At 39.8% G+C, this 25,908-nt stretch overlaps 1 protein-coding gene and 1 pseudogene across 1 annotated transcript; both read right to left on the reverse strand.

Moving 5' to 3' along the window:
• Positions 1 to 3,212: 3,212 nt before the first annotated feature.
• Positions 3,213 to 6,302, reverse strand: LOC147428462 (uncharacterized; annotated as a pseudogene).
• Positions 6,303 to 22,561: 16,259 nt separating this feature from the next.
• Positions 22,562 to 25,476, reverse strand: LOC147428463 (3-dehydrosphinganine reductase TSC10B-like). Its single transcript, XM_086497419.1, has 4 exons — positions 25,129 to 25,476; positions 23,611 to 23,874; positions 23,356 to 23,506; positions 22,562 to 23,228 (listed from the first exon to the last, which is right to left on the reverse strand). Exons 1-4 carry the CDS (start codon positions 25,405 to 25,407, stop codon positions 22,918 to 22,920), a joined length of 1,005 nt encoding a protein of 334 aa, XP_086353545.1. The 5' UTR covers positions 25,408 to 25,476; the 3' UTR covers positions 22,562 to 22,917.
• Between the last annotated feature and the right edge of the window lie 432 nt (positions 25,477 to 25,908).

Consider the following 25,908-nt stretch of genomic DNA (forward strand, 5'->3'; position numbering starts at 1 on the left):
TCAGAACAGGTGTATATGAGTATTCGATCAGAAGAGCAGGGGACCTAAAAATATGACAGCCATTGTCATAGATAATGCATCTAAAACTACAAAGCAGCTGGAAAAACAATTGAAACAAAGTATCTTGAGACTACATGGATTCCATGTGTTGCCCACACTTTGAATCTTCTCTTAAAGGATTTTGGAAAAGTTCCTTCGATTAAGAAAACTTTTCTAGATGCAAACCACTTGGCGAAGTTTATAAGCGAGTATTCATTTTTTTATGCTCTGTTTAGAACAAAGTCCCCAACAAAAAAATTATAGATTTTTTGTGTGACCCATTACAGCGTATTACGTTCTCTCTATACTACAGCAGGTTAAAGCAGCCCTTGTTGAAACAGTGACAGATAGAAGATGAGACATTTGGATTGATAAGTATCCCAAGTATGAATCTGTTGTGCTGCTGCTTCCAAATACTATCAGCTTGTAAACTCTCATCTTTTTTGGAGAAATGTAGAAAAATTTGTTACTGTCACAAAACCCTTCACGCATCTGATACACATGATAAAATGCTAACCAGATGAACAGGTTGCAAGGCAGATCCATAGTTTATATTAAAAGACATCCCCCCTTTCTCTCTCTCTCTCTCTCTCTCTCTCTCTCTCTCTCTCTCTCTCTCTCTGCAATTGAGACCTCCACGGCCATAGTCTCGCTTTTTTTTGCATCTACCAAGATTCGCACTCATTTCCTTTTTCAAAATGTGTGGACACAACACTTTCCTTCGCTGACTCTCATGCATGCAACTCTATGAGTTAAAAATAAAGTTGATGTGCATCCCTATCAATCTTTTACTATCTCCTGGTTTGCAACCACCTTTCTCCTTTGACATCGTCTATAGATTCGTTTTTTTAATGATTTTTTGGCATGCCCAAAGGGCAAAGTCTATCGAGATGTCCGTTAGGAAATAAGACGTAGCTAAATAGATAATTGAGTAGATTACTTAATGGAGAGAGACAGATTTACATACACGAGATTATAGAGTAGAGAGAGAGAGAGAGTACACACGATATACGTGGTTCACCCAATGTGGGCTACGTCCACGGGAAAGCAGCCACTCAATGGCTTTAGTACTTCAAAACAAGAAGTAGTTTACAAAGGGATTATACCCTTAATGGAGCTCCCACCTTGCTTCACTCTCACCACCTCACACTCACCTTGTTGCATCAACTTCACACTATGAAATGTGTGTAGAAATGGCCTCCTTTTATAGGCCAAAAGGGCTGCCCTCTCTTATGAGAGGCAGCCATGTGTAGCCGCCCTTGTGGGAATAAGTCCAAATCGGACCCTCCAATCCGCCCATGTGTGGCCGCCCTTGAGAAGACAAGTCCGCTTTTGAATTCGGCCACCAGCCATTGACTTCCGACCACCGGCCACCGGCCAACCGACCGGTTGTTTTCCGACCACTTTCCGGCCGCCGGCCGACCATAATATTCCGGCAAAAAGGAATATTCCGACGAGGGGAAAAAAAAGTCTCGGGGGCCTCCGTCCCCGAGGCCTCGCTAGTTTCCTCTGATTCTTGTCCGTGAAAATTTTGGTTTCTGGTGAGTGATTTTCCTTCACGCACGATGGCTTCTCCTCATAATGGGGGCCTTACAAATGTGCGCTTTTACCATAGAAAATACAAGGGTAAATCAGGATCCATACTTAACAATCTCCCACTTGGAGACTGATCTCCAAACCAAACCTATGACTGCTTTCCATTCTGGCTTCTTATCCTTGAATGCCAATTGAAGATGCGAAAAAGCTCAACTTGTCCTTGTTGACCACCTTTGTAAACATGTCTGCAATATTTTCACTTGTATGCACCTTTCCTAGCTTTAGCTGTCCCTCTTCCAAAAGAGTGCGTATGAAGTGATATCTCACCTCAATGTGCTTTGTCCTTGAATGAAAGGCTAAGTTCTTCGCAAGATGGATAGCGCTTTGGCTATCACTGTACAAGACACAATTGTCTTGTTTGAATCCAAGCTCTTCTAAGAATCTGTGAAGCCACATAATTTCTTTGCTTGCCTCCATCATTGCTACATACTCTGCTTCCGTGGTAGAAAGTGAAACCACTTTCTGCAGCTTTGAAGCCCAACTTACTGTTGTGCCTCCAACCGTGAACACATAGAGAGGGTTGGTGTTTTTTTTCATTTATACTTTTGATCACGGTGAGAAAGAGAAATTTTCTATGAAAATTATTCGCTATAGATTCCTCCTACGAACATATATTTTCCACGATGAAAAAAGTCCATTGAATACATTCTATCTGTTTGTAAAGGAAATATGTTGCTATGTACCTTGATATACTATATTGAATATGATCCATTATTTGGATATCGTGATTGAAGTATGCACATCATCGAGTTTGCTCAACTGATTAACCTCATATACACACTACTTAGACTTTCACATGGAGCCAAAAAGAGGTTTAAATGATAAAGAGACAAATGTTATTGCACAATACTTCTATCGCATGTACGTATGACATGTTTTTGTGCATGTTTTTGTGCATATTTTTGTGAACTAGTTATATTCATCTTCATTAAATATGAAGTAGTACAACTATAAACAATCGCAAAATCTTCTTGAGATAGATCTCACAAAAAGTGTATTATCTTCTACAAGTCACATACTCATTGGATACATATTCAAATAACAAAAAGTCAAAAAAGACAGTATCATCTCTAGATTGGAAGTATCATCCCAATATGAGTTTGCTAGAGTGAAGTTCAATCTAAAGTACTTCGACGTCATCTTGACCAATGTCCTCTCCTTTGTCCTTAGCCAACTTCACTTTCTTGTGTTGGAATGCCCAATTCACCAAAACATCCAATGTCTCGAGTCCTTCATGCGATTTCTTGGAGTCAAATGATCCCTTAGGAGTTTTCTCTTGAATTTCTTTCAAAAAGTCGTCAAGTCGTTTGTACATCAGATCTACATTGTCCTCTCCCATAAGCTTCAAAGCATTGGCTTCCTTTGTTGATTGCTTTATGTTTTTGACCTATTAGAACCAGCAAGCAACCACATATCAAATAAAGATTTAGCCAAGAAAAACCTAAATTATACACGATTTGACATTAATAAAAGGCCTAAGATGGTATATGTTGATTTCTTTATGTTGTTGACCTAGTAAAACTAGCAAGAAGCCACATATCAAGTAAAGCTTTAGCGAGAAAAAACCTAAAATATACTCAATTTGAAATTAACAAAAGGCCCATGGTATATGTGAATATACATACACGTGTTAATGTTTTAATTTCTTGATGAGAAAGAGTCACGTTCATCTTTCGAGCAACTGGAATCTGCAAAATTAATAAGTCACATAAGTCTAATGATTAGCTTAAGGAGATAAATATACACTAGTGATAGTAATGTACTTGAGTCAAACAATTCTCTTTGTATCGTGCAGGGACCTTCCTCTCCCTCTTTGAAGTTCCATTTGTCTTTGCTGCAGTTGCACTACATGGTTGTTTGTTGGAAACATCTTTAAGAACCTGTCAAAACATGTAAAGATGTAAGCTTAATACATATATTTATTAGAGAGTAAGTGGTATAAACATACTTTCTTTTTTGAGGGAACGTCCTTCTTTGGTTTGTTTTTTCCCTAGCAAAAGGACCAAAGGAAAAATATAAATGAACCACTACACAATTATAGCATTCAAGTATTAATATCAATCTATTGGTGACTCTCACCAATAAGTTACTCAAGCAAGCAACTTTTTGCTTCTTAGATTGTGTATTGTTGATGGGGTTATCATCATCCTGAAAGACATACTCAAGTTGAGACAAATATATGGCTATCTAAATACTTAAAGGGTAGTAAAAGTACCATTTCAAATGGCTCTATGTCACTCTCCTCATCATTCTCTAAGGGATGCTTTGTGACCTACACATAACCTTCCATTAAATAGCTAGAACATTTCTAATCACCATAATCATCACAAAATGTATCAAAAGTATTCTCACAAAATCTTGTATGATAGATATAGAATGGTCTTCAGAGGCCTTGGTCAAGTCAAACATTTTCCATGTACACTACAAAAAATAAGTAAACTTTCAAACTAAAAGAAGCGCATTCTTTTGATTGCTCATACAAGGTTTAAGAAGTTTTTGATTGCTCACAGAAGGTTTAAGAAGTTTTACACTTTTTTTTTTATCGCTGGTATTTTCCAAACTAGTACAAAACCCTGCACTCAAAGGTGAGCTACTTGCCATAGCATCCATCTGCATAGTATACTTAATTTGTGTAAGTAATGTATATTATAAAGTGATGTATAATTTGAATTTCCAAGAACCTTAAAGTACCTCTCCCACTTGCTTGTTTGTAACCCCAACGCCTTGGTCATTCACCTTCAAATAAATTTTTCTAATTAAAAACAAACCGTACCACAAATAAAAAACATCTTAGTGCCTCTATGTTGGATATACAAATCTGATCAAGCATCTCTGAGTACCATGTATCATCTTTTGTGAAAGAGGAGGTTGATTTCATGTGTAAGGGTGATCCATTTGCAATATTTTTCACCTAAAAAACCACATAGAAATAGTACTCAAGTATTCATGGAGATAAGTTCAAGAAGAAACTGATAAAAAACCTTATAAATACCATTCTTGAATGCCCTAAATCATATTCAGGAGATAGATTTGTTGGTTCCAAGTAAGTGAAGGTCCGATTCGGAGTGTTATTTTTCTTGAGAGAACAAAATAAATACATAAGAAATTCTTCTAAGAACATATATAAATGCTATGTAGTTGACCAACCTCCAATTGAACTTCACAAATATCTTTCTTTCCTTCCATAGTTGACTTGGTACTTGATATTTCTTTCAAAGATGAGGAAATACTTGTATCCTTGCAAGGTTGTACCTAAAAAATTAAATTGTCATAAAAGCTAAATAAAACAACAAAAGTATAAGGAAAAATTCATACCGGTTCTTCAGAAGTTGATTTGTGCTCATTTATACTTAGATACACAACTGGAACTTCTATCACTTGACCCTAAATTCAAAATACACCAAGGTGAATTACGAATCAATCAAAAAACCATATTGAATGACACAGCTTTAGACTCAATCAATACTCACAACATGCAATGATGATACTTGTACGTGGCTTCCAGGAATATAAAGTCCAATGGCATCATGATTGATTGATTCAATTTGAACCCTCCATAGTTCATACTTATTTCCACCACTTAGCTTTGAAAGGACTACTCCTATGCCAACTTGCTTTGTGTTTGCATCAAGAAATGGAATAAAGCAAAACTGTTGTGGCATACCTTGAAGAAACAATCCACATCTACATTGGATATTTTCCTCCGATATGATCTTGAATGATCCCATGATAGTCACCTTCTCTTGAAGTATACTTGCTGGAACATAGCAAACATCACGCATGCTTGGTGTAAGCAAGGCTTTGCTCTCATTTTCTTGGTTTTCATCTTCCATATCAAAATCGACCATTATTGGATCCAATTTGTCACCTTCAATAATTTCCCTCAACATCTCGTGGTGGAGGTTTTTCTTTGACGTACAGTTGGCTTTATCAGTGTTTGGAAAGAGTGGACCTGCTTTGAGCCTCATTTATCGTCTATGTTGATTTAGCTTGAGAAAAATTTGTCGCTCTGTCATGTAGTCACCATCTTCTTGCTTTTCCTTATTATGCAAAGGAGATAGTGTCTTTCTTCTTTGATGGATGAACTTATCAACCGCCTCTCTCATTTTCTTGTCCTTGGCTAAATCTGCATACATGAACTTTTTAAGTGGAAATAAACCAAGTCCTTGTTCAGCCCACCTGCGAATTCGCTCCAAATTGCGATTATAGGCACGATGTTCCATAGAGAAATTTTCTCGAAGAAAGGTTTTCTCCTTTCCGGTTATTGGAAAAATTGTCGGAGTCTTGAATCCAGGAATAGAGTCAAGGTTGGTGTCACTTGAACAAAGATTTTCCTCCTCCTCCTCCTCGTTATGTGACATTGCAGATGATTGACATATGGTGAGGATCTTTGGATGATTTGGAGCTTGATTCTCTCTAAGCAAAGGAGCTTGATCTCCCTCTACAACTTTACTTTGAGCCCAGCTATGCAACGCAAACCTGTGTCCACTTATGTGAACTCCTAGAGCTTCCCATGAAGCAACAGACATATACAAAAGACTTCTACCATTGACATTATTCTTGCATATGCTGCGAGTATATCGATCTTGACCCAAAAAGCCTTTAATAAAGCATGACACTTGATGAGCATCCCATTTACAAACTCTCGCTAATGGTTCATCTTTCATGTTGACTTAGATGAGGATGACCTACACAAAAAACACATGAATTAAAAGTCACTGATGAGAACCATACAACAATGAATCAAATAAAATTAATACACCATTGATCCCAATCATTATACCTAGTGGTGATTCTAAATTCAAAATCCTCTGCGTATGATGTTTGTGGTGGTGGAGCAACACAAAGAAAGACCAATGTGATCAATAAAAAACTAATACCAAACTATAAGCAGTACTCATGTTATTACATTTCAATAAGCATAAGCAAACAACACTTAGAACAACATGGAGCTTGAAAATATGAATAATTTCACCTTTTTAAACACACAGCATTGATACAAATCAAAGAAATATTCTCTTCTAGCTGGTGATGGTTCTATTACGCACATTGCCATTCGATAGAGAGAAAACAAGGACTTCAATACCCCTCACATTACAACTATATGGTGCATGAACTATAAAACTAATAACATCACTCTAGTGTGTCCCAGCTCGTGACAATGCAAAGCCAAGAAATCCTCCTCCAAGATACTTTACAAGTTTTCTATGGAGAGAGTGCTTGGAGTGCGTGTGTGAGTGTGTGTGTGTGTGTGAGTGTGTGTGTGTGTGTGTGTGTGTGTGAGAGAGAGAGAGAGAGAGAGAGATTGTTACCTCTTAGTTTTCATGCACCTCCAAGCTGACGTTCCAGATGAGGTGTGTGTGTGTGTGTGTGTGTGTGTGAGAGAGAGAGAGAGAGAGAGAGAGAGAGGGAGAGAGTGAGTTACCTCTTACTTCTGCGCCTTCAAGCTCACTTGAAGCTATTCTTGAAGCAAAAGAGGCGCCAGACCAGCGTTGCATGAGAAATGAATGCCCACGTTTGTCAATATATTTTCAAACTTCCAATAAAAATTGGGCGCCCAGCTTGAGAACCTTTTACGCAAAATTTTAAAGACTTTTTAAAAGGAAGGAACAGTCACAGCGCCGTGACTGTTCCTTCATTTAAAAGATTATTGAAGCGCTACATTAGCGAGCAGTTTATCGAAGATGGATTCGCCTACCCAGCACACAGCTACACTGCGAGGAGTTGATGAGTGAAAATATCATCATCTACAGTAGCCAGCACATTGTGATGAGCTTCCTTGTGAAGGCATTAATGATTGAAGGAAGGAACCCTGCCGACTCTAGTTCCATCATACAGTAGTTAGCACATGTGACGAGGTGCCTTACTAAGGCGTTAGTGATTGAAGGAAGGAACCAGGTCTGCTCTAGTTCTATCATACAGCTACTGCAAGGTTTACTACACACGTGGACTATCTTGCGACGACGTATTCTCCCGGTAATGCCCAGTTCTCATCTTGGTTGTGTTTCGACATTAAATTAGGTGCAATGTTAGAATAAAAAAGAAGCATGTAGCTCTTATTAGACCCATATTTGCTAATATCATTGGCTTCAAAAAATTATACTCGACATCAATGGTATGCCAATAGAAATTTCCATTATTATATTGGGTGTACTCAAAAGAATCACTACTAGAAAGGCCTTCTAGTTTTCTCAAATATTGGGATGGATCCACATACTAGAGATGAAGAAAGCTAGGTCCAAGGAAATTCCCTTCTAAATAAAAGGAAACTTATGAAGATTTTGCATGGATGTAATCAAGGCATAGGGACAACATTTGCAAAAAGAGGACCATCAAGAAACTTTATGTGCTTTTGTGAGATCATTGCATTTGGCATACATATGAAAACAGGTGCTTGAGGAGCTCTGTCTCTTGCAGAAGAGCCTTCACAAAAAGGGCACACGTTCGTTGCCACAACCATGTTGGGTTTAAGGCATTCTTGCCATGTGGGCTGAAAAACCTCCTGTTTTGGGGCAAGAAATGATGCGATTTTGGTTTTTGATCCGCTGTTGTTTTGGGACCAAGAACTTTCCCATTTTGGGACTGATCTTGAGTGTATTTATAAGAGCTCCAATTCCCAAAACAAGCATGCATGGAAGAAAGCGGTAACCTGCCGGCGGCGCGAGGCCGCCGTCTGTGGTACCTAAGATCTCACAAGCTTTGGCAAGCCCTATCGGGCTGATCTGGCAAAGCCCTCAGATTCCTCCCTGGCCTACGTATGTTGCAATTAACGTGCATCAAGAGACAAAAACCTCGAGCACATGACCATGAAGAACTTTACGTGCTTTTGTGAGATCATTGCATCTCGCATACATGTGAAAATAGATCTTAGAGATACTATTTCTGGCTAGAAGCCCTTCACTTCGCATGTTGGGAAAAAAACGTAGCGTTCTTTTCCACACCCATGTTGGGTATATCCCGCAATCGACTTGTTCCATGGGATGACCTTCTAAACAACAAGCCCATCAAGCATCTCTTGTGCTTTCGTAAGGTATCGCGTTTGGCATACATATTGACCAAAGCTGTTGATGCTTTGTCTCTTGCAGAATAGCGTTCATAGAATACGCTCGCGATGTTGGGCATACGGCGTTCCTACCATGCGGGCTCAAAACCCTCCTGTTTTGGGACAAGAAATGTTTGCGATTTTTGGTGCTGATCCGCTGCTATTTTAGGACCAAGAACACTCCCATTTTGGGGCTGATTTGCTTCCATTATAAGGCTGATCTAGAGTGTGTTTGTGAAAGCTCTAATTCCCATAACCAGCATGCATGAAAGAAATCGCTAACTTGTCAGTAGGGCTGCCTTTTCTATTTGTACTTAAGAGCTTAGAAGTTTCAGCAACCCCTATCATGTGAGCTAGCAAAGCCATCACCTTCCGCCTAAACCGATGTATGTTGCAATCAACGCGCTTCTAGAGACAACAACCTCCAGCACAGGTACATGGAGAGCTTTACCTGCTTTTGTGAGAGCATTGCATCTTGCATACTACTTCTGGCTAGAAACCCTCCACTTCGTATCTTGGGAAAAAAAACGCAGCGTTCTTTGCCACACCCATGTTGGGCATATCCCACAATCAACTCGTTCCATGGGATGACCTTGTAAACAACAAGCATACGCTCACCATGTTCCTGCCATGGGGGCTGAAAAGGGGCAAGAAATGTTGCAATTTTTGGTATTCATCCGCTGCTATTTTAGGACCAAGGACACTCCTGTTTTGGGACTGATCTGGAGTGTATCCCGCAATCGACTTGTTCCATGGCATCTCTTGCGCTTTCGTTTTGGCATACATAGTCGACCAAAGCTGTTGATGGTTTGTCTCTTGCAGAATAGCGTTCACAGAATAGGCTCGCGATGTTGGGCATAAGGCGTTCCTGCCATGCGGACTCAAAACCCTCATGTGTTGGGGTAAGAAATGTTGCGATTTTTGGTGCTGATCCGCTCCTGTTTTGGGACCAAGAACACTCCCATTTTGGGGCTAATCTGGAGTGTATTTGTCAGAGATCCAATTCCCAAAACAAGCAAGCATCGGAGAAAGCGCTAACCTGCCAGCAGGGATGCCTTTTGTGTGTACTTAAGAGCTCACAAGCTTCGGCAAGCCCTATCGGGTCAATCTAGTAAAGCCGTCACTTTCCTCCCCGGATGACGTATGATGCAATCAACACGCTTCCAAGGACAACAACCTCCAGCACAGGTACATGAAGAGCTTTACGTGCTTTTGTGAGAGCATTGCATCTCGCATACTATTTCCGGCTAGAAGCCCTTCATTTCGCATCTTGGGAAAAAAATGCAGCGTTCTTTGCCACACCCATGTTGGGCATACGGCGTTCCTGCCATGCGAGCTCAAAACCCTCCTGTTTTGGGGCAAGATGTTAGGTTCAGCGGAATGATTGTTTGCGCTTTGCTCAAGATGAGTGCTCCGAACTGTGCTCAAGGTTCCTTTTAGTTCTTATGGAAGGGAGAGCCTTCCATTCTTAGTGGAAAGTGCTATGATCACAAACAAAGTGAAGGGACACTGTGCGTGCAAGTGTATGAGACTCAAAGATAGAGAGAGAAGAGAGATACGACACCAGAGACGTTGTAAAACCCTCCTCCGAAGGCCCCACTCTCGTCGGCGAGAGTGATCTACTTATGATTGCATAAAGTGGTACAATGACGATGCAATGGACTGATGCAACTTGGGACTATGCCGATGACGACGACGGCGACGACGATGACTTTAGGGCTGAAATCTGGTCTTCTATCTACTAAATTTCGGGGCTGTTTTGGTGGCTGAAAATGACTGTTTTGGCTGCATTTTCGAGGCTGAAAATGGGGGTCTTCTGCATGAGGCTAAGGCTGAATCTGCTGCTGATCTTAAAGCTGAAAACACTGCTGCATTTGCTCCATTTATGGCTGAAATGGAAACGCTGGCAGAATGGGGTGGCGTTTACAAAAATGCTAGGCAAATCTGGGACTGTGGCAATGATGCAAGCTGAAAAATGCCAGGGAACTGTGGGAGGTGCTGAGGATATGCAAAAACGCCAGAGATGAGAGGAAAAACCAAAACGCTAGGGCTAGGTGTTGGTGCGGGAAGGTGCTTGAGGGGTTCTTGATGGTTCCTGCTGAGAAGGTGCCTATTGAGCGGGAAGCTCCTGCTGCCTCTTCTGCCAGAAAGTGCTAACTTGGGTTTTCTTATATATTAACTTAGCAAAATTGCCCTATCTAGTTTTGTTGGGAAGCCACTTAAAAATTATAAGTGAAAAATACCAAAAATAGGAAAAATAGGCTAAATGCACTGGAAAATTTCCCTGACTGAATCTGATGGATTCTGAAGGGAATACCGATGATCATGTTGTGTGCAACCAGAGGATATGCATCTATGCTAAGTGATTGGGCATGCACGGTCTACGAATAGACTCATGAAAGTGCCAGATCACTTCTAAATCTGAACTGACCGGACTGACTGAACCCTGATCATGCTGTAGCTTGTCCACAGACACATAGGGTTGGATGTGTCATGTAACACAAGAAATGTTGGGATTTTTGGTGTTGATTTGCAGCTGTTTTAAGACCAAGAACACTCTTATTTTGGGGCTGATTTTCTTCCATTATAAGGCTGATCTGGAGTGTGTTTCTAAGAGCTCCAATTCTCAAAACAAGCATGCATGGAAGAAAGCACTAACCTGCAAGTAGGGCTGCCTTCTGTGTGTACTTAAGAGCTCACAAGCTTTGGCAAGCCCTATCAGGCTGATCTAGCAAAGCCGTCACTTTCCTCCCCGGACGACGTATGATGCAATCAACGCGCTTCTAGGAACAACACCCTCCAGCACAGGTACATGAAGAGCTTTACGTGCTTTTGTGAGAGCATTGCATCTCGCAGACTATTTCCGACTAGAAGCCCTTCATTTGGCAAAAAACGCATACGCTCTTTGCCACACTCATGTTGGGCATATCCCGCAATCGACTTGTTCCATGGCGTCTCTTGTGCTTTCGTCAAGTATCGCATTTGGCATACATATCGACGAAAGCTGTTGATGCTTTGTCTTTTGCAGAATAGTGTTCACAGAATACGCTTGCGATGTTGGGCATACGACGTTCCTACAATACGGGCTCAAAACCCTCCTGTTTTGGGGCAATAAATGTTGCGATTTTTGCTGCTGATTGGTTGCTGTTCTAGGACAAAGAACACTCATTTTGGGGCTGATTTTCTTCCATTATAAGGCTGATCTGGAGTGTGTTTCTGAGAGCTCTAATTCCCATAACAAGCATGCATGAAAGAAAGCTCTAACCTGCAAGTAGGGCTGCCTTCTGTGTGTACTTCAGAGCTCACAAGCTTTGGCAAGCCCTATCGGGCTGATCTAGCAAAACCGTCACCTTCCTCCCAAGCCGACGTATGTTGCAATCAACGCGCTTCTAGAGACAAAAACCTCCAGCACAAGTACATGAAGAGCTTTACATGCTTTTGTGAGAGCATTGCATCTCGCATACTATTTCCGGCTAGAAGCCCTTCATTTCGAATCTTGGGAAAAAAACGCAGCGTTCTTTGCCACACCCATGTTGGGCATATCCCGCAATCGACTTGTTCCATGGCGCCTCTTGCGCTTTTGTTTTGGCATACATATCGACCAAAGTTGTTGATGGTTTGTCTCTTGTAGAATAGCGTTCACAGAATACGCTTGCGATGTTGGGCATAAGGCGTTCCTGCCATGCGGGCTCAAAGCCCTCCTGTGTTGGGCAAGAAATGTTGCGATTTTTGGTGCTGATCCACTCCTGTTTTGCGACCAAGAACACTCCTATTTTGGGTCTGATCTGGAGTGTATTTGTCAGAGCTCCAATTCTCAAAACAAGCAAGCATGGGAGAAAGCGCTAACCTGCCAATAGGGATTATTTCTGTGTGTACTTAAGAGCTCACAAGCTTCGGCAAGCCCTATCGGGCTGATCTAGCAAAGCCGTCACTTTCCTCCCCGGACGACGTATGATGCAATCAACGCGCTTCCAGGGACAACAACCTCCAGCACAGGTACATGAAGAGCTTTACGTGCTTTTGTGAGAGCATTGCATCTCGCAGACTATTTCCGACTAGAAGCCCTTCATTTGGCATCTTGGGAAAAAAACGCATACGCTCTTTGCCACACTCATGTTTGGCATATCCCGCAATCGACTTGTTCCATGGCGTCTCTTGTGCTTTCGTCAAGTATCGCGTTTGGCATACATATCGACGAAAGCTGTTGATGCTTTGTCTTTTGCAGAATAGTGTTCACAGAATACGCTTGCGATGTTGGGCATACGACGTTCCTACAATACGGGCTCAAAACCCTCCTGTTTTGGGGCAAGAAATGTTGTGATTTTTGCTGCTGATTTGCTGCTGTTCTAGGACAAAGAACACACTCATTTTGGGGCTGATTTGCTTCCATTATAAGGCTGATCTAGAGTGTGTTTTTGAGAGCTCTAATTCCCATAACAAGCATGCATGGAATAAAACTCTAAACTGCAAGTAGGGCTGCCTTTTGAGTGTACTTCAGATCTCACAAGCTTCGGCAAGCCCTATCGGGCTGATCTAGCAAAACCGTCACCTTCCTCCCAAGCCGACGTATGTTGCAATCAACGCGCTTCCAGAGACAAAAACCTCCAGCACAAGTACATGAAGAGCTTTACATTCTTTTGTGAGAGCATTGCATCTCGCATACTATTTCCGGCTAGAAGCCCTTCATTTCGAATCTTGGGAAAAAAACGCAACGTTCTTTGCCACACCCATGTTGGGCATATCCCGCAATCGACTTGTTCCATGGCGTCTCTTGCGCTTTTGTTTTGGCATACATATCGACCAAAGTTGTTGATGGTTATGATTACTTATTTGATTGTTTTGTAGAGTGAATTTAAAGAGGAGTTGACAACAAAAATATCAGATAGTGAGAATTACAATACGGAGTATAAGCGTTGCATTCAAGAAGTGAAGCAACATCTGAATACAAAAAAGGGCTTCAAGCTAGCAACAATAGCCAACCCTGCATTGGGAGATAAGTGGGTTAACAAGCTCTATGCTCTAGATTGGGAGAGTGACCATAATGTAACTCTTGACAAGCTTGTTACCCTAACTCAAACACCGATCTCAACAGAGAGGTAAGCTTTATGTGATTTTTAATATGTTGAAGCTTATGCTACTCTTCAAATTTTAGTTTGAAATTTTTTTGTGTGTAGAAAAGTGTTCGCCCTTGATCGTATATTAAGCAAAGACACTGAAAGATTGTGGGGCTTTGATGGAGGAGACAAAGAATGGCGCTCTTACGTTTCATATTATTCCTATTGGGAGTGTGTTGTGGAGCGAGCGATAGAGCTCATAGAAGGGATTAAAGAAGTATATTTCAATGCATTTAGCGAGGCTATGATGACATTTTTTGATGATTGCCAAGAAATGCACCTTCCACATGTTTTTAAGGAGCTACCAAAACTGACACCTGGAATGCCAAAGACGAAGATGCCATATTTGGAGGCTACCGCACGCAGATTTGCCTATAGGTAAGTACAATGTATTGAGACTTATATCACAAGTTGCAGTTTTCAATCGATCGTTTCCTTAGATAATGTGTTGAATTTGGTCAGGTGGTTTGCACTTTTATTGAGAGATGAGGAGATTACCGAGATTCCATCCGAGGTCAAAGACTGGAAACGAGTTGATATTCCTCGTTACAAGTCTCTCTATCCACGGTCATGGCTAGATGCAGGGAAAGCACTACCAGAATCATTACAAGATATTCCATGGTTTTTGGAGTATTCAGAAGGAGAATATCCGGAAGACGAGAAGAATTTGTATAATGGTGAGAGAAATGTCATTCCTAAATCAATATTAGTTCTACAAATTGTTGTCATCTATGCATATATCTTGCGTATGTAGCTCTATATGAGAGTTTTGAGCGTATGCAGAGATCACAACCAAAAAAAGAGTCAAGGAGGGCTCTCACCACAAAGATCAAAGTGTGGCCATTGCAGAAAACCTTGGTAGTCCTCGTACAAAGCTAATGCCAAAGGGTGGAAAGGCAAAAGGTACAGTGCCAACAACAAGTCCTTATCTCGCAAAGAACAAAAAGAATATGAGAAAATCAAAAAGCAAAAAGCGACTTAGATCCTCAATCAAGGACAGTGATATGAGGGAGATATCAAAAAGAAAGAAACGTCAGAAAAGAGGAGTTAGTGCGAAGAGTAAAGATTCAAAGGATGTTGAAGAATCTGAAGAGGATCTAGATTATTTGATCGAGTCTTTTGCACCATTACATCTGTGCTTACATGAGAATATATGTGATATAGAAGCAGAGATAACTGGAGACCTTAATGGTCCTATTTATAGGACATTATCTAGTTTTTTGCAAAAAGTAAGTAGCCCTCTTTATTCTCCTAACGAGGCACCGTGCGCATTGATATGGGCTAATCTTCCATCAAGTCTTGCTCCATTTGAGGATGAAACAATTTTCCCAAAGTGGAATGAGTGGAAACCAGAGAATCCTCACGCATCTGTTGCTATTGCAGAGAAATTTTTGGCAGTCGAAGGGTTCTTTGTCACAACAAGTAGCATACAACATCAACCAATTATTGTTTCCAATGTCTTAAGACAATCCCAATTAGAGATAGTTCACACTTTGTTTTTGGAGACTGCACAACAAAACAAACAGCTTATTTTTTATGACATTGAATATGTAAGTAAAAGGGCTTCTAAATCACTGTTTAAGTTATGTACTAGGTTGAAACCTTATTGTTTTTCCTTATTATATGTCTTTTTTGCAGGTTTCAACCCTTGTAGTCACTTTCTTTTCTCGTCGTGAAAGGACGCGGTTTTTGGACAGAGCATCTGCAACAAAAACTGTCTTGCAAGGATCGTTTGATCGACATTGAGACAAATTTATAGAGCTACCTCAAGGGAATAAACACAATTTAATACCAAATTCACATGGTAAACCTCTTTGAGGGGCTACTGAATGACACCAAAACTTTTGCAGGTATTTGTCACTCATTGGAGATTTATGATGAGAATTTCTTGTTGTTACTTATACTTGGTGACACTCTTTTTCTATGGTGCAGTTTTTTGCTCTCAATGTGTATTGAGAAAGAAGAAGTGGTGATTGATTGCTTTGCCGGTGTAGGCAATATGTCACGAGTGTGCGAGGAGATGGATCGCCATTGTATCAGTATAGAGATAGATGATGAATGCCATGAGTGTAGCATCGGTCTTGTTAGAGACCAATTTGACCAAGAGCTTAACAGTTGATTGTATTCTTAAACTATGCACAAGTTGATCTTGAGACCTTCATTTGTTATGATATTTTTATGTTGATGTTCTAATTTATGTTTAAATTTTATCACATTTGTTAAACATTAAAGTATTTGGATATCATTCTAATCGTACGTTGTCAAGTTATAACTCCTTCAATTGTATGGTTTTTGCATATTTATAAATTTTATGTTTTAAAAATTTAGTTTAATGGTTTGGTGTATTTTCTCAAAATATATTGCAATTTACAGCCAACAAATGCAATGGAGCAGTCATCTGAGTCTAATAGGAGAAAGAATGGTGAGGACGAAGCTTCAAGCTCTCAAAGAGGCGGTGGAGATTTACTTAATGAGCTAGAAAATTGGGTTTTTAGTTTTCAATCAAAGCTTGATAAGTATAGAGCACCTCTAGTAATGCAAGAATACATCATGAAAATGATCTTTTCCAGACGTGAGATACCAAGCGAAAAACAATCAAAGCAAATTGAAAAAATCGGGCCGCTCTCAGAGATACTTTTAGATGAGAAATTTCCTGGAATAGCTCAAAGCACACCTCTAACTATGGCCAACATATTTCAAAGATATAAAGAAAAGGGATTGATAAACCCTCAACAGTGGCGAATATGCATTGGTTGTGAGACTCAAAAACACAAACCCATGTTGTACCCTCCACATGAAGAAGATCTATATGAAGGAGACGTTTTGATATGCAACTGTCCTTGCACTTCATCAAGGCCTAAACTTAAGAGAAATTGTGAAGTGTGCTGTGAGCGGTGTCATGATTGTGGGAAGGCTAGAAAAAGCATGGTGCATTTTGAGTATTTGCCAATTATTGAGCAAGTTCAAATTCTTTGTCAAAGTCAAACTATTTGTTATGATTTTCTTACTATGTGGCGATCAAAACAGAGATGGGGTTCAAATATATTTTCCAATAAAATTTTGAAGGAGTTTTGGAATGGAGATAAATTCAAAATGTATCAGGACTTTTGGGATCCACAAAAGGAGTGGGAAGTTCCTTTTCGATGTCCAAATAACCGTTGTGGAGTGTACTATAGAACCTATCCAGCAGCTTTACGAAGTAGCGAGCTTGCATATGGATGGAAAGAAGAAGATAATGAGTACAATTTTTTGTGCTCTTTATGCAGAACATGAGTTCAAATTGCACGGACGATTGTTAAGGTACAAGACTCTTTTCAGTAGTGTGTTAAATTTTTTTTGTGAACTTGAACATTAATTGTTTGTTGGTATCTTTATAGGGAGATCCTCGAAACTTTGCATTGATGTGCCACTGGGATGGTTTTCAAACAGCAACAACAAAGCCAAAGGAGAGTGGAGTCATTGAAATAGTAGTGCTTCATGGAGGAAGAAGTTCAATAATTGGTCCATTGCCAGTGATATTTCTGCCATTGAGTTTATTGAAACTCGATAAGAAATATGGTGATATATTTCCATGTTTTCTAGAACCATTAGTAAGTGAGCTTGAATCAGCTTTTGTAGATGGATTTTGTGTCAACTTCAACTATCCAACAACTTTTGAAGATACACAAGAAAGTACACGAGATTTATGTACTCTTAGGGCAATTCTTATGTCATGGACAAGAGATCACCCTGCACAATGTAAAGTGGGACGTTTGAAAGATGGAGGAAAAGCTAGATGCAGAAGAGATAAACCTCCTATGAAGAAAGTAATAGAGGGTGTGCGGATTCCAAAATATGTATATACAGATAGCAGATATCTTGCACGATATCCACCAGCCAAGAGATGTTCTACCGAGATGCTTGATGCAATAAGAGTTTCAAAACGACAAAAAACAAAGGATCAATGCAACAAAGCTTTAGCAGAGGCAGGCTTAGTAGGAGAATCACCGCTTTGGAGATTATACTATTTGTATGGCTTTGATATAAGTTTGGACCTTATTTATGATGTGATGCATATTTTGGCATTGAATCTTTTCAAAAAATTCAATAGAAATCTCTTTGAAAGAGCATCAAATGAAATGACAAAGAGCATAGATCGTGCCGTGAAAGATGTTTCTAATGCAATACCACGGACACTTCGTAGAAGTGGAAGATGGACATTAAATGCAGTTAAGCATCATGGTACTTTTATAGCAGAGGAGCACCAAAAGTTCATACAATGGTGCTTACCACACATTTTGAACACAGTGACAGGTATTGAAAAGACTTTGCAAGATGTTGGAATGATTTTGATAGACATAGCTCATATCTTCTATAACTATACTCGCAACCATGGTTGGTCAATGGAAAGCATCAAAGCTACTCAAAATTTATTTTCAGCATGGAGAATTATTTTAGAGGAGGAAGAGGGTGAAAACGTCTCACCACTTGAACATGTCGCGGGTAAGCATATATAGTTAATACCTTATAAAACACTAATTATCCTTCAAAAGTTTGTGATGATCAAGGTGTACTTTATTGATTTTTTGTATTTATGTTCAAGTTGTGGAGAGATTCTTGACGATATTATACGCCATGGTAGTCATGATGGAAGTTGGTGCTATCAATTTGAGAGAAATGTTTTAGGAATTGTGGAAATACCAACAAATAATAGGCTCAATGAACTGACCTACACAAATTATCACAATCGAGTGCTACTATCAAGAACATTGAAACAGTTAGTTGTGGAGATGGATGGTATTTCTCCTTCTGAAAGGATACTCTCAAGCATACATACAAATTTTTTGTTGCCACAAGGACTAGCTAGAGCTGATGTAGATCTTACATCTTGTGCCAATTGGCATGCATCATGCTTAGTGCTTGCCACCTCAGAAAAACAAGCAAAGGAATTGTATGAGAGTGTACATAGACTCAGTCCTTGTGCTTGCCTTCAAATGATTTATAGAAAAGGAATTTCTCTTAGTCCTCTCAAAAGGAAAAGAAGAGCTTTACATAGTTGGGAGATTTTGAGCTTGAAAAACTATTGAAATCAAAGCGATCTTTATCCTGAAGGCATTTCTTACTCAAAGGTCTACATGCATGCGGAACGGTACGAAGTGAATGATAATGTAATTGTCAATCTCTCTCCTACTGCCAATGCAAGTCTTGAATGTATATTGAGGGGCGTATGTAGCATTAAGGAATTCTTATCACATGAGCACAAAAAGAACATTGAACTCTTCTTTGTTGGAGAGTTAATCAAGCACACATGATAAAGTGACAGGAATGAAATTAATCAAGCACACAGAGTTTCTGAATAAGAGGTGGTGTCTATTGCCAACATACACAATTCTACACAAATGCTTCTTCTTGCCTTTGGATGCCATAGACGATAAGGTGATTTACAAGATGAGTGACATTCACTTTCGTACACGGTTATTAAAGCCTGGATTTGCGGGATATATGTGCTCGACCTTGGATGGAAAAGGGAGACATAGTATTGGTTTCAAGCCACAATGATATTGAATCTAGTTCATCTATTAGAAATGTAGTGGTAATTGATGTTAATGTGCAACAACATGCTTTAAAAATAGGGTTTCTACGTCAAGATCCAGAGAGTGAATATTGGAACATGGAGGATGGAGTAAGCACCTGGCAAGATTGGAGCATATGTTTGGAAGTTTTACAAGGATGGTCTCCGGTTCACTATTCGAATCTTGTAGATGGCATTCCCACTTGCTTCAAAGCAGGAAATTAAATACTGGTTCATTAAGAGCACCTGTGGATCTCTTTCAACAATGTTTTGAAGCTTATTGCTATGTATAATTTTGGGTGGACACTCGTTTTCTAATTTTTGTCACAAATATTATGTAAGAACGAGATTCCTCTAAACCAATTATGTTGGCTATTGTGATTTTTAGTTCTTGCATGAAATTGATATTTTGTAATAATTAGTGATGTTAATTTGGTTATGTTTAAGATTTAATACAAGGTTCATATCTTCTCGCACTTGCAAAAGTGAGTGGAAAAATCAAGATTCATATCCACTGCACACGTGAGAAAAATGATAGCTGTAAGTTTGTTGCATGACGCCGTGACTGTTTCGAGTGAAAAAGTCAACATTCATATAAAAGTTTATTTTTTCCATGTAAATTCTATTTTTACCATTGTGAAATTTTTGTTTGTGCTCTAAAATTATCCAATGAAGTGTGAAAATGAGTGGAAAAAAGACCCTTTTTCTCAACTAGTGAAAAAATCTTAACCTTGTAAGCGCGTGTTACTAGAATTTCTTTTACTAGTTTGCGTGGTAAAATTTTGAATGGAAAATTTTAACATCCTGAGGTCATAAAAATTATCTATGTGAAAAGTTTCAAGGTGAAAGAAATTCATGATCTCAAAGGACAGCTCCTTTTGCATGGAGAAATTTTGGGTAGAAAATAATATAGCATAGAAAATAGAAATTTGTATGCTCCCATAGAGGTAGGAATAATTATATAGGAAAAGATGTTGATAATATGTTAGAATGTGAAAAATTTATACTTATATTATGTATAGAAATGTTTTCAATATTGAAGAAATTATAGCTATTGCTAGAATTGGATCATGAGGAAAAAAATTCACTGCAAAGTGTAAGGGCGTAAAAAATATTCAAGTGTGAAATCATCAAATTTACATGGAGATTTTAAACTTTATTCACTCAAGAAAAATTCAGTGCAAAATACAAGCATAACAATAATGTATAGGAATGAAAACTTTAATTCTCCATAGAAATTTATATATTATTCCTTATGAAAAATGGTATTCACACAATAGGGTGTGAGTCGGAATTAATACCCACTTTTTATAGGTAAGAAAATGTCTGAAACTTGTTGTGCAACACTAAAGGTTTCTTTTTTTTTTTGCATTCTAAAACAATAGAATGCAAAAAAAACATATATATGTGTGTATACATAATTTATTAGAATTATGCAAGGTGAAGCTTCACTTTAGCATTCTAAAACAATAGAATGCAAGTAAAAGCATGTCAGGATGTGAAATGAAAGGTAAGTCTTCATCCTGCACTGAAAACAATGAAAGTTTCGCTAACCCAACACAACACTAAGGGTTTCTTTTAGAAAGCCAAAAAGGTTAGGATAAATCGTGTGATCTTGAAAGATCACGCAAGCATGCTAAAACCTACACGCCTCTAAGAAGAAGTGTGTCTTAGGTTATAATTTTTCCTTCATAAGTACAAAAAGGTCAAATGCTCCATGTCAATCTCAAGAAAAAAAAAAAAAGCAAAAAGTTGCGAAACATGATTAGAAAATTAACTTTACTATACGGAGAAGCCCTTTTTTTTTTCAAAACTCGCAATTTGTGAGTGGAATGTATTAAGCACAACAAAGAATTTACAAACCAACCTCAAGCTCAAGCGGAGCCTTAAGGAGTTGAAGATTACAAAATGGATATCTATGACCCGTCATCGAGGCAATCATAATCGATGAACTATAGTTACTTCTCGCAGGTTGACAACATAGCATGGGTAGCCCTAGACCACTCTCTTGAGTCTTGCTTGCTTCCGAGCATGTATAGATTATATATGGAGAAGCCTTAAAAGGAAATGTGTATCAACATCCACCAAAGACGTTTCTTGCAGTGTGGTGTAAAGCAAAGAACACATTCAAAATTATTTCAATGCTTGTGTGAAACTATGAAGGATGATCGTGTTCTAGCACTACATTGTATGAAATGTTGTCAATCGTCTTCAAGAAAAGCTATAGATGTTGCTGAGATTTTTAGTTTCATTTGCAATGAAAAATACAATGAAGGACCTAAGGAAGGTTCATGTGAAGGTTCATGTGCATGTTTAGGACAAGTTCAAAAGACGTGATGACATGTTTCAAAAAAGTAGTAGGAACCTAAGGAAGTCAATATTTAGGTGTAGACCATGCAATCCATTTCCAAAGGCGGTCTTCCATGCTTGAAAGCCCCACTTGAAAGACACGGTATCCAACACCTTCAAGAATTCCTCCCTAAGGCTTGTCTCAACAAAGGCAAAACTGAACCTTCAAGGATTGCCACCCAAAAGAAGTCATGTTGTTCCCAATGAGTCGAAGTGTGGGTGAAAGCACTTGGAGTCGTATGTAGCCATGTCCTCTACAATAGCCAATGTAATTTTATGAAAAGATTTTGTAAAAGTCTCTATTAGCTCAGAGTTACCATCATCAGATACATCGGTGCAATGTAATTTTTGTTCTTATCTGATATAAAATTTCTCTCGCCCTTTATGGTTAAAGAAAAACAAAGCTAAAACTGTTGTTTCAAGGAATGGTTAGACCATGAAGACAACTTACTCAACCCGGAAGGGGATATGAGACCACAATTGACATCATAGATTTGTATGCTTAACTCTTGACAATAGCGAGGATTCTTCTGTATGCTTTGTGTGGACTTCTTGTCACTTGGGTCACCTACTTAAGACACTATGGGTGAATCATTGAACAATAAGCAATTGTGATTAAAGAACGAATCATTGATCAATTAACAAGGGATTAAACGAAAAATCTCAAAAATTGGTGGCATTCTATTTAAAGTCAATTACATTCAAAAGTCTACGATATCAAGTTGTACTAGAATTTACAGAAGAAAACTGAGGGCATTTAAGAAATATAAAGGCTTAAAGTTTGTCATGAAGTGAAGAGTCCTCTAAAAGTTCATTTACCAAGAATAACAGATAGATTTGCACCTTTAGTCACGGATAATATCACGACAATAGGTTCAAACCTAGGTGTTTTGATGCATCATAACTTTTAACATGATTCACAGCAAGAGAACTGAATTTCCTGAAGTTGGGCTGCGGAGGGCTAATATAGCCAGTGAATACAGGTTCACAGTAAACAATGAGAAAATCATATGTTGGGTGGCGAGAGTTGCATTTGAACCACTCAGTAAGCGCCATGCTGTTGGATCAGAAACAAGGGAAATTGCATCATACTTCATAAGCTGAGGCAGTAAGCCCTACTGCTTGTAGTTCTATAGAAAACAAGAGAAAACCCTTTGAGAAGGGCTAATTCGCTGCATGCCAGTTATTACAGCCAGTCGCATCCCCATACATTCAATCTTCAATCTTCAGGCCTTGCGATACTTGCGAACTGTAGTTAGCACAGAACTCCTGATGTTGAACCCAAAAATTAAAGACAGAATGCGGAACGGGACCAGCATGATGAGCTCGAACAGATTCCTTCCCACTGAATCGGCTGGTATCACGCCTCTACCCAATGCTAGCATATGATGGCCTATGGGCTGTGTCACTACCAGATAGCTCCCACGCTTCAGAGATTCCACCGTACACGAGGCTGCATGCTCCGGTGACTCCGAGCTTTTCTTGTTCAACAAGTTCACCTTGTGCAGCACCTCTGTGATCTCTCCTTGGTTGTCAACTGCCACATAAAATGACAGGGTGTTAAGGAACAAGCAGAGAGCGAAAACAAATCGATTAAAATGGCCGACTGTGCCCTCCCTGATTTTGATACTCCATGAATATTGTTACAAGAAAAAAATGCTTACGTTCGTCAAGGAAGGGCGTGTTTACAAATCCTGGACACATCAGCGTCACCCTCATGTTGCTGTATGGCAGCAGTTCGCAACGCAGGGACTCCGCCAGACCTCTTACTGCGTATTTAGATGCTGTGTAGGCAGCATGTCCATACATGAACATCTGAAACGCATCAAAATTTAGTACCAAGGACTGACAGAACCCCAAGGTGTGTGTGTGTGTGTGTGTGTGTGAGAGAGAGGGAGAGAGAGAGAGAGAGAGCTTACAAAAGAAGCCAAAGATGATATGAAGACTATCGATACAGGATGTGTAGCACTGTGTTCTTTCAAAGAGGGAAGAGCTTCATGAAGAGGGTATATGGAGCCATTCAGATTTGTTCGAATGACAGTATCAATGTCCTCGAGTGACGATTTTTCAAGGTAGCCTCCTCGTGTAAGGCCTGCATTGCACACCAGCACATCAATGGGCTTCCAGAGTAAGGCCTGCCTCACAGACGCAGTTATCGCAGCGTAGTCACCAACATCGGCAACCTGACACCAAGAAAGGACACATTAGAAGGACGTTTATCTAGCCATAAATGAAAATCCCGCGCAGTGCAGAACTCTCTCTCTCTCTCTCTCTCTCTCTCTCTCTCTCTCTCTCTCGCGAGCACAAGGAACCTAGTAACAACTTGGCGACGTATGTGAATTGCGACGTATCTGAATGGCGACGTATGTGAAGGCTGAAATCACGAAAGCTTGAAGACTGATCCGAACCTGAACAGGCTCATCGAAAAAAGGGCTCATCGAACGAAAAAAAATCAACAGCGGTCATGACAGCCTTCGATCATCAGCAGTCAATCTGCTTGCGTCATGATGCCAACTTCGAATACAATTCGTCATGTAGAACACACAGCAAATGCTGTAATATTTGGCAAATTCCTCTCTAAAATTCTTGTGAGGTGAGAGCGCTTTAGCATTTGCGCGTTCAAAACAAGTATCGATCCTATGCATTCATCAGATAGACTACACAGCAGATGCTACATGCGTGAAAGACTTTAAAGCTTAAAGGTATAAGCCATGCTTTGCAATCTCTAAATTATCTTTGGTAAAGACATTCGATCTGCTGCACAAATTCTTGTAAGGTGAAAGAGCTTCAGGAAGTCATTGAACGTTCAAAAATGCAGAGAACCTCTTGTAAACGTCATGTCCAAAATAGCTGAATCTCCTCTTGAGGCTAATAATGACTGAAAACCTATTTACTGGCGCTCATGATGCCAATCTCCTTCAGATCATAGATCAATATATAACACATAGCAGATGCTACATGCGCAACAGAATTCAAAGCTTGATGGTAAATACCGTGTCTATGCTTTTCAATCCACTGCACTTTCTTGTAAGGTGAAAGTGCTTCAGCAATGAGCAAGCCATTGAACGTCAATAGATAATAGCTCAATTGAGTTGCGACCAAGAATAGAAAACCTGTACTCAGCTCTGCTGTAACGGAAGTACATACTTTATAGCTTGCTTTGCCGCTCAGATACTACTCTTAATAGTCCATCCTACAATCAACAATAACAGCCTATGCACAGCAAAACCATACAAATTTCAGCTTGAAAACATCGTAGAACTTCCATTCTCAGTTCTTTCACGAGGCGAAAATGAAAGTTACGAAAGAAGCGACACGTTCGGTGAAAAGCATTCCCTTGTACCTTGCAAAGTTTACTCTAAAGCAACATTGAACAAAAGCGTCTTCTGTGTATGTGTGTGTGCGCGTTCGTGCAATCCTCACAAATTGAAAACAACCTGGTACTGAATCTTGTCGCGCCCGCATTGAGTCTCTTCAAGCAATTTGTCTGCGGCTCCTTCGAGGTTCTTCAAGCTGCGGGAGACGAAAGTAACAAAAGCCCCTTCCAGCAAACACTTCTTGGCGATGGCGAGCCCTATACCACTTGAAGCTCCTGTGATGAAAACATGCTTGTCTTGCAGAGACTTGATGAAGACAGCCTTCTTAGCTAGCAAGAAACATACTGTGGCCAGCAAGCCGACTGCGACAGCAATGCAGATGCCAATGAAGATCTCCATAGCCAGCTTCTGCTGAGGGGAGCTTCGGAATGAGCAATATGGCACCGCAATCGCCTGTGCGCAATCGATGGGAGTTTATATAGGACGTCTAAGGTGGGTGAGGCAACAATAAATAGCAACCAAATCTCAGCGAAAATAAAAGGGATTCCCACGGGAGACGCCCCAAAACTCTGCCTTAGGGCCAGTTCACATGGGCTGGTGGTTGCGCACAAGTTGCCAACAAGTGTGCACAATTTTAGTTCACGTGATGAAGTTTATGGAATTTCTTCGCCACTGGTTCGCAACTAGTTTCCACTCTTGCTCCTGCTCAAGAGGTGGAGCGAGCAGGCAACCGCGGTAAAAGACAAAGGACTTCACGCGTAAGTGGTTATATTTGCCCTGTTAAACCAGTAAAAGCCAAAATAATTGCACCTTTTTCAGTTTGCGCACAATGTTGGCAACGGCTAGCTCTTCCTCACGTGAATGAAAATGCAGTCGGTTATGCTGGTTGGCAACAAGTGC

This window comes from Adiantum capillus-veneris, chromosome 23 (genome assembly GCF_014529385.1).
Source record: "Adiantum capillus-veneris isolate H3 chromosome 23, ASM1452938v2, whole genome shotgun sequence".
NCBI classification, from domain to species: Eukaryota; Viridiplantae; Streptophyta; class Polypodiopsida; order Polypodiales; family Pteridaceae; genus Adiantum; species Adiantum capillus-veneris.

Coding starts and splice junctions, on each gene's coding strand:
- LOC147428463 (XM_086497419.1), bottom strand. CDS start 25,407: ATGGAGATCTTCATTGGCATCTGCATTGCTGTCGCAGTCGGCTTGCTG. Junction 23,875..25,128: donor GCGACAAGATTCAGTACCAG/GTTGTTTTCAAT, acceptor TCTTGGTGTCAG/GTTGCCGATGTTGGTGACTA. Junction 23,507..23,610: donor TATCATCTTTGGCTTCTTTT/GTAAGCTCTCTC, acceptor GATGCGTTTCAG/ATGTTCATGTATGGACATGC.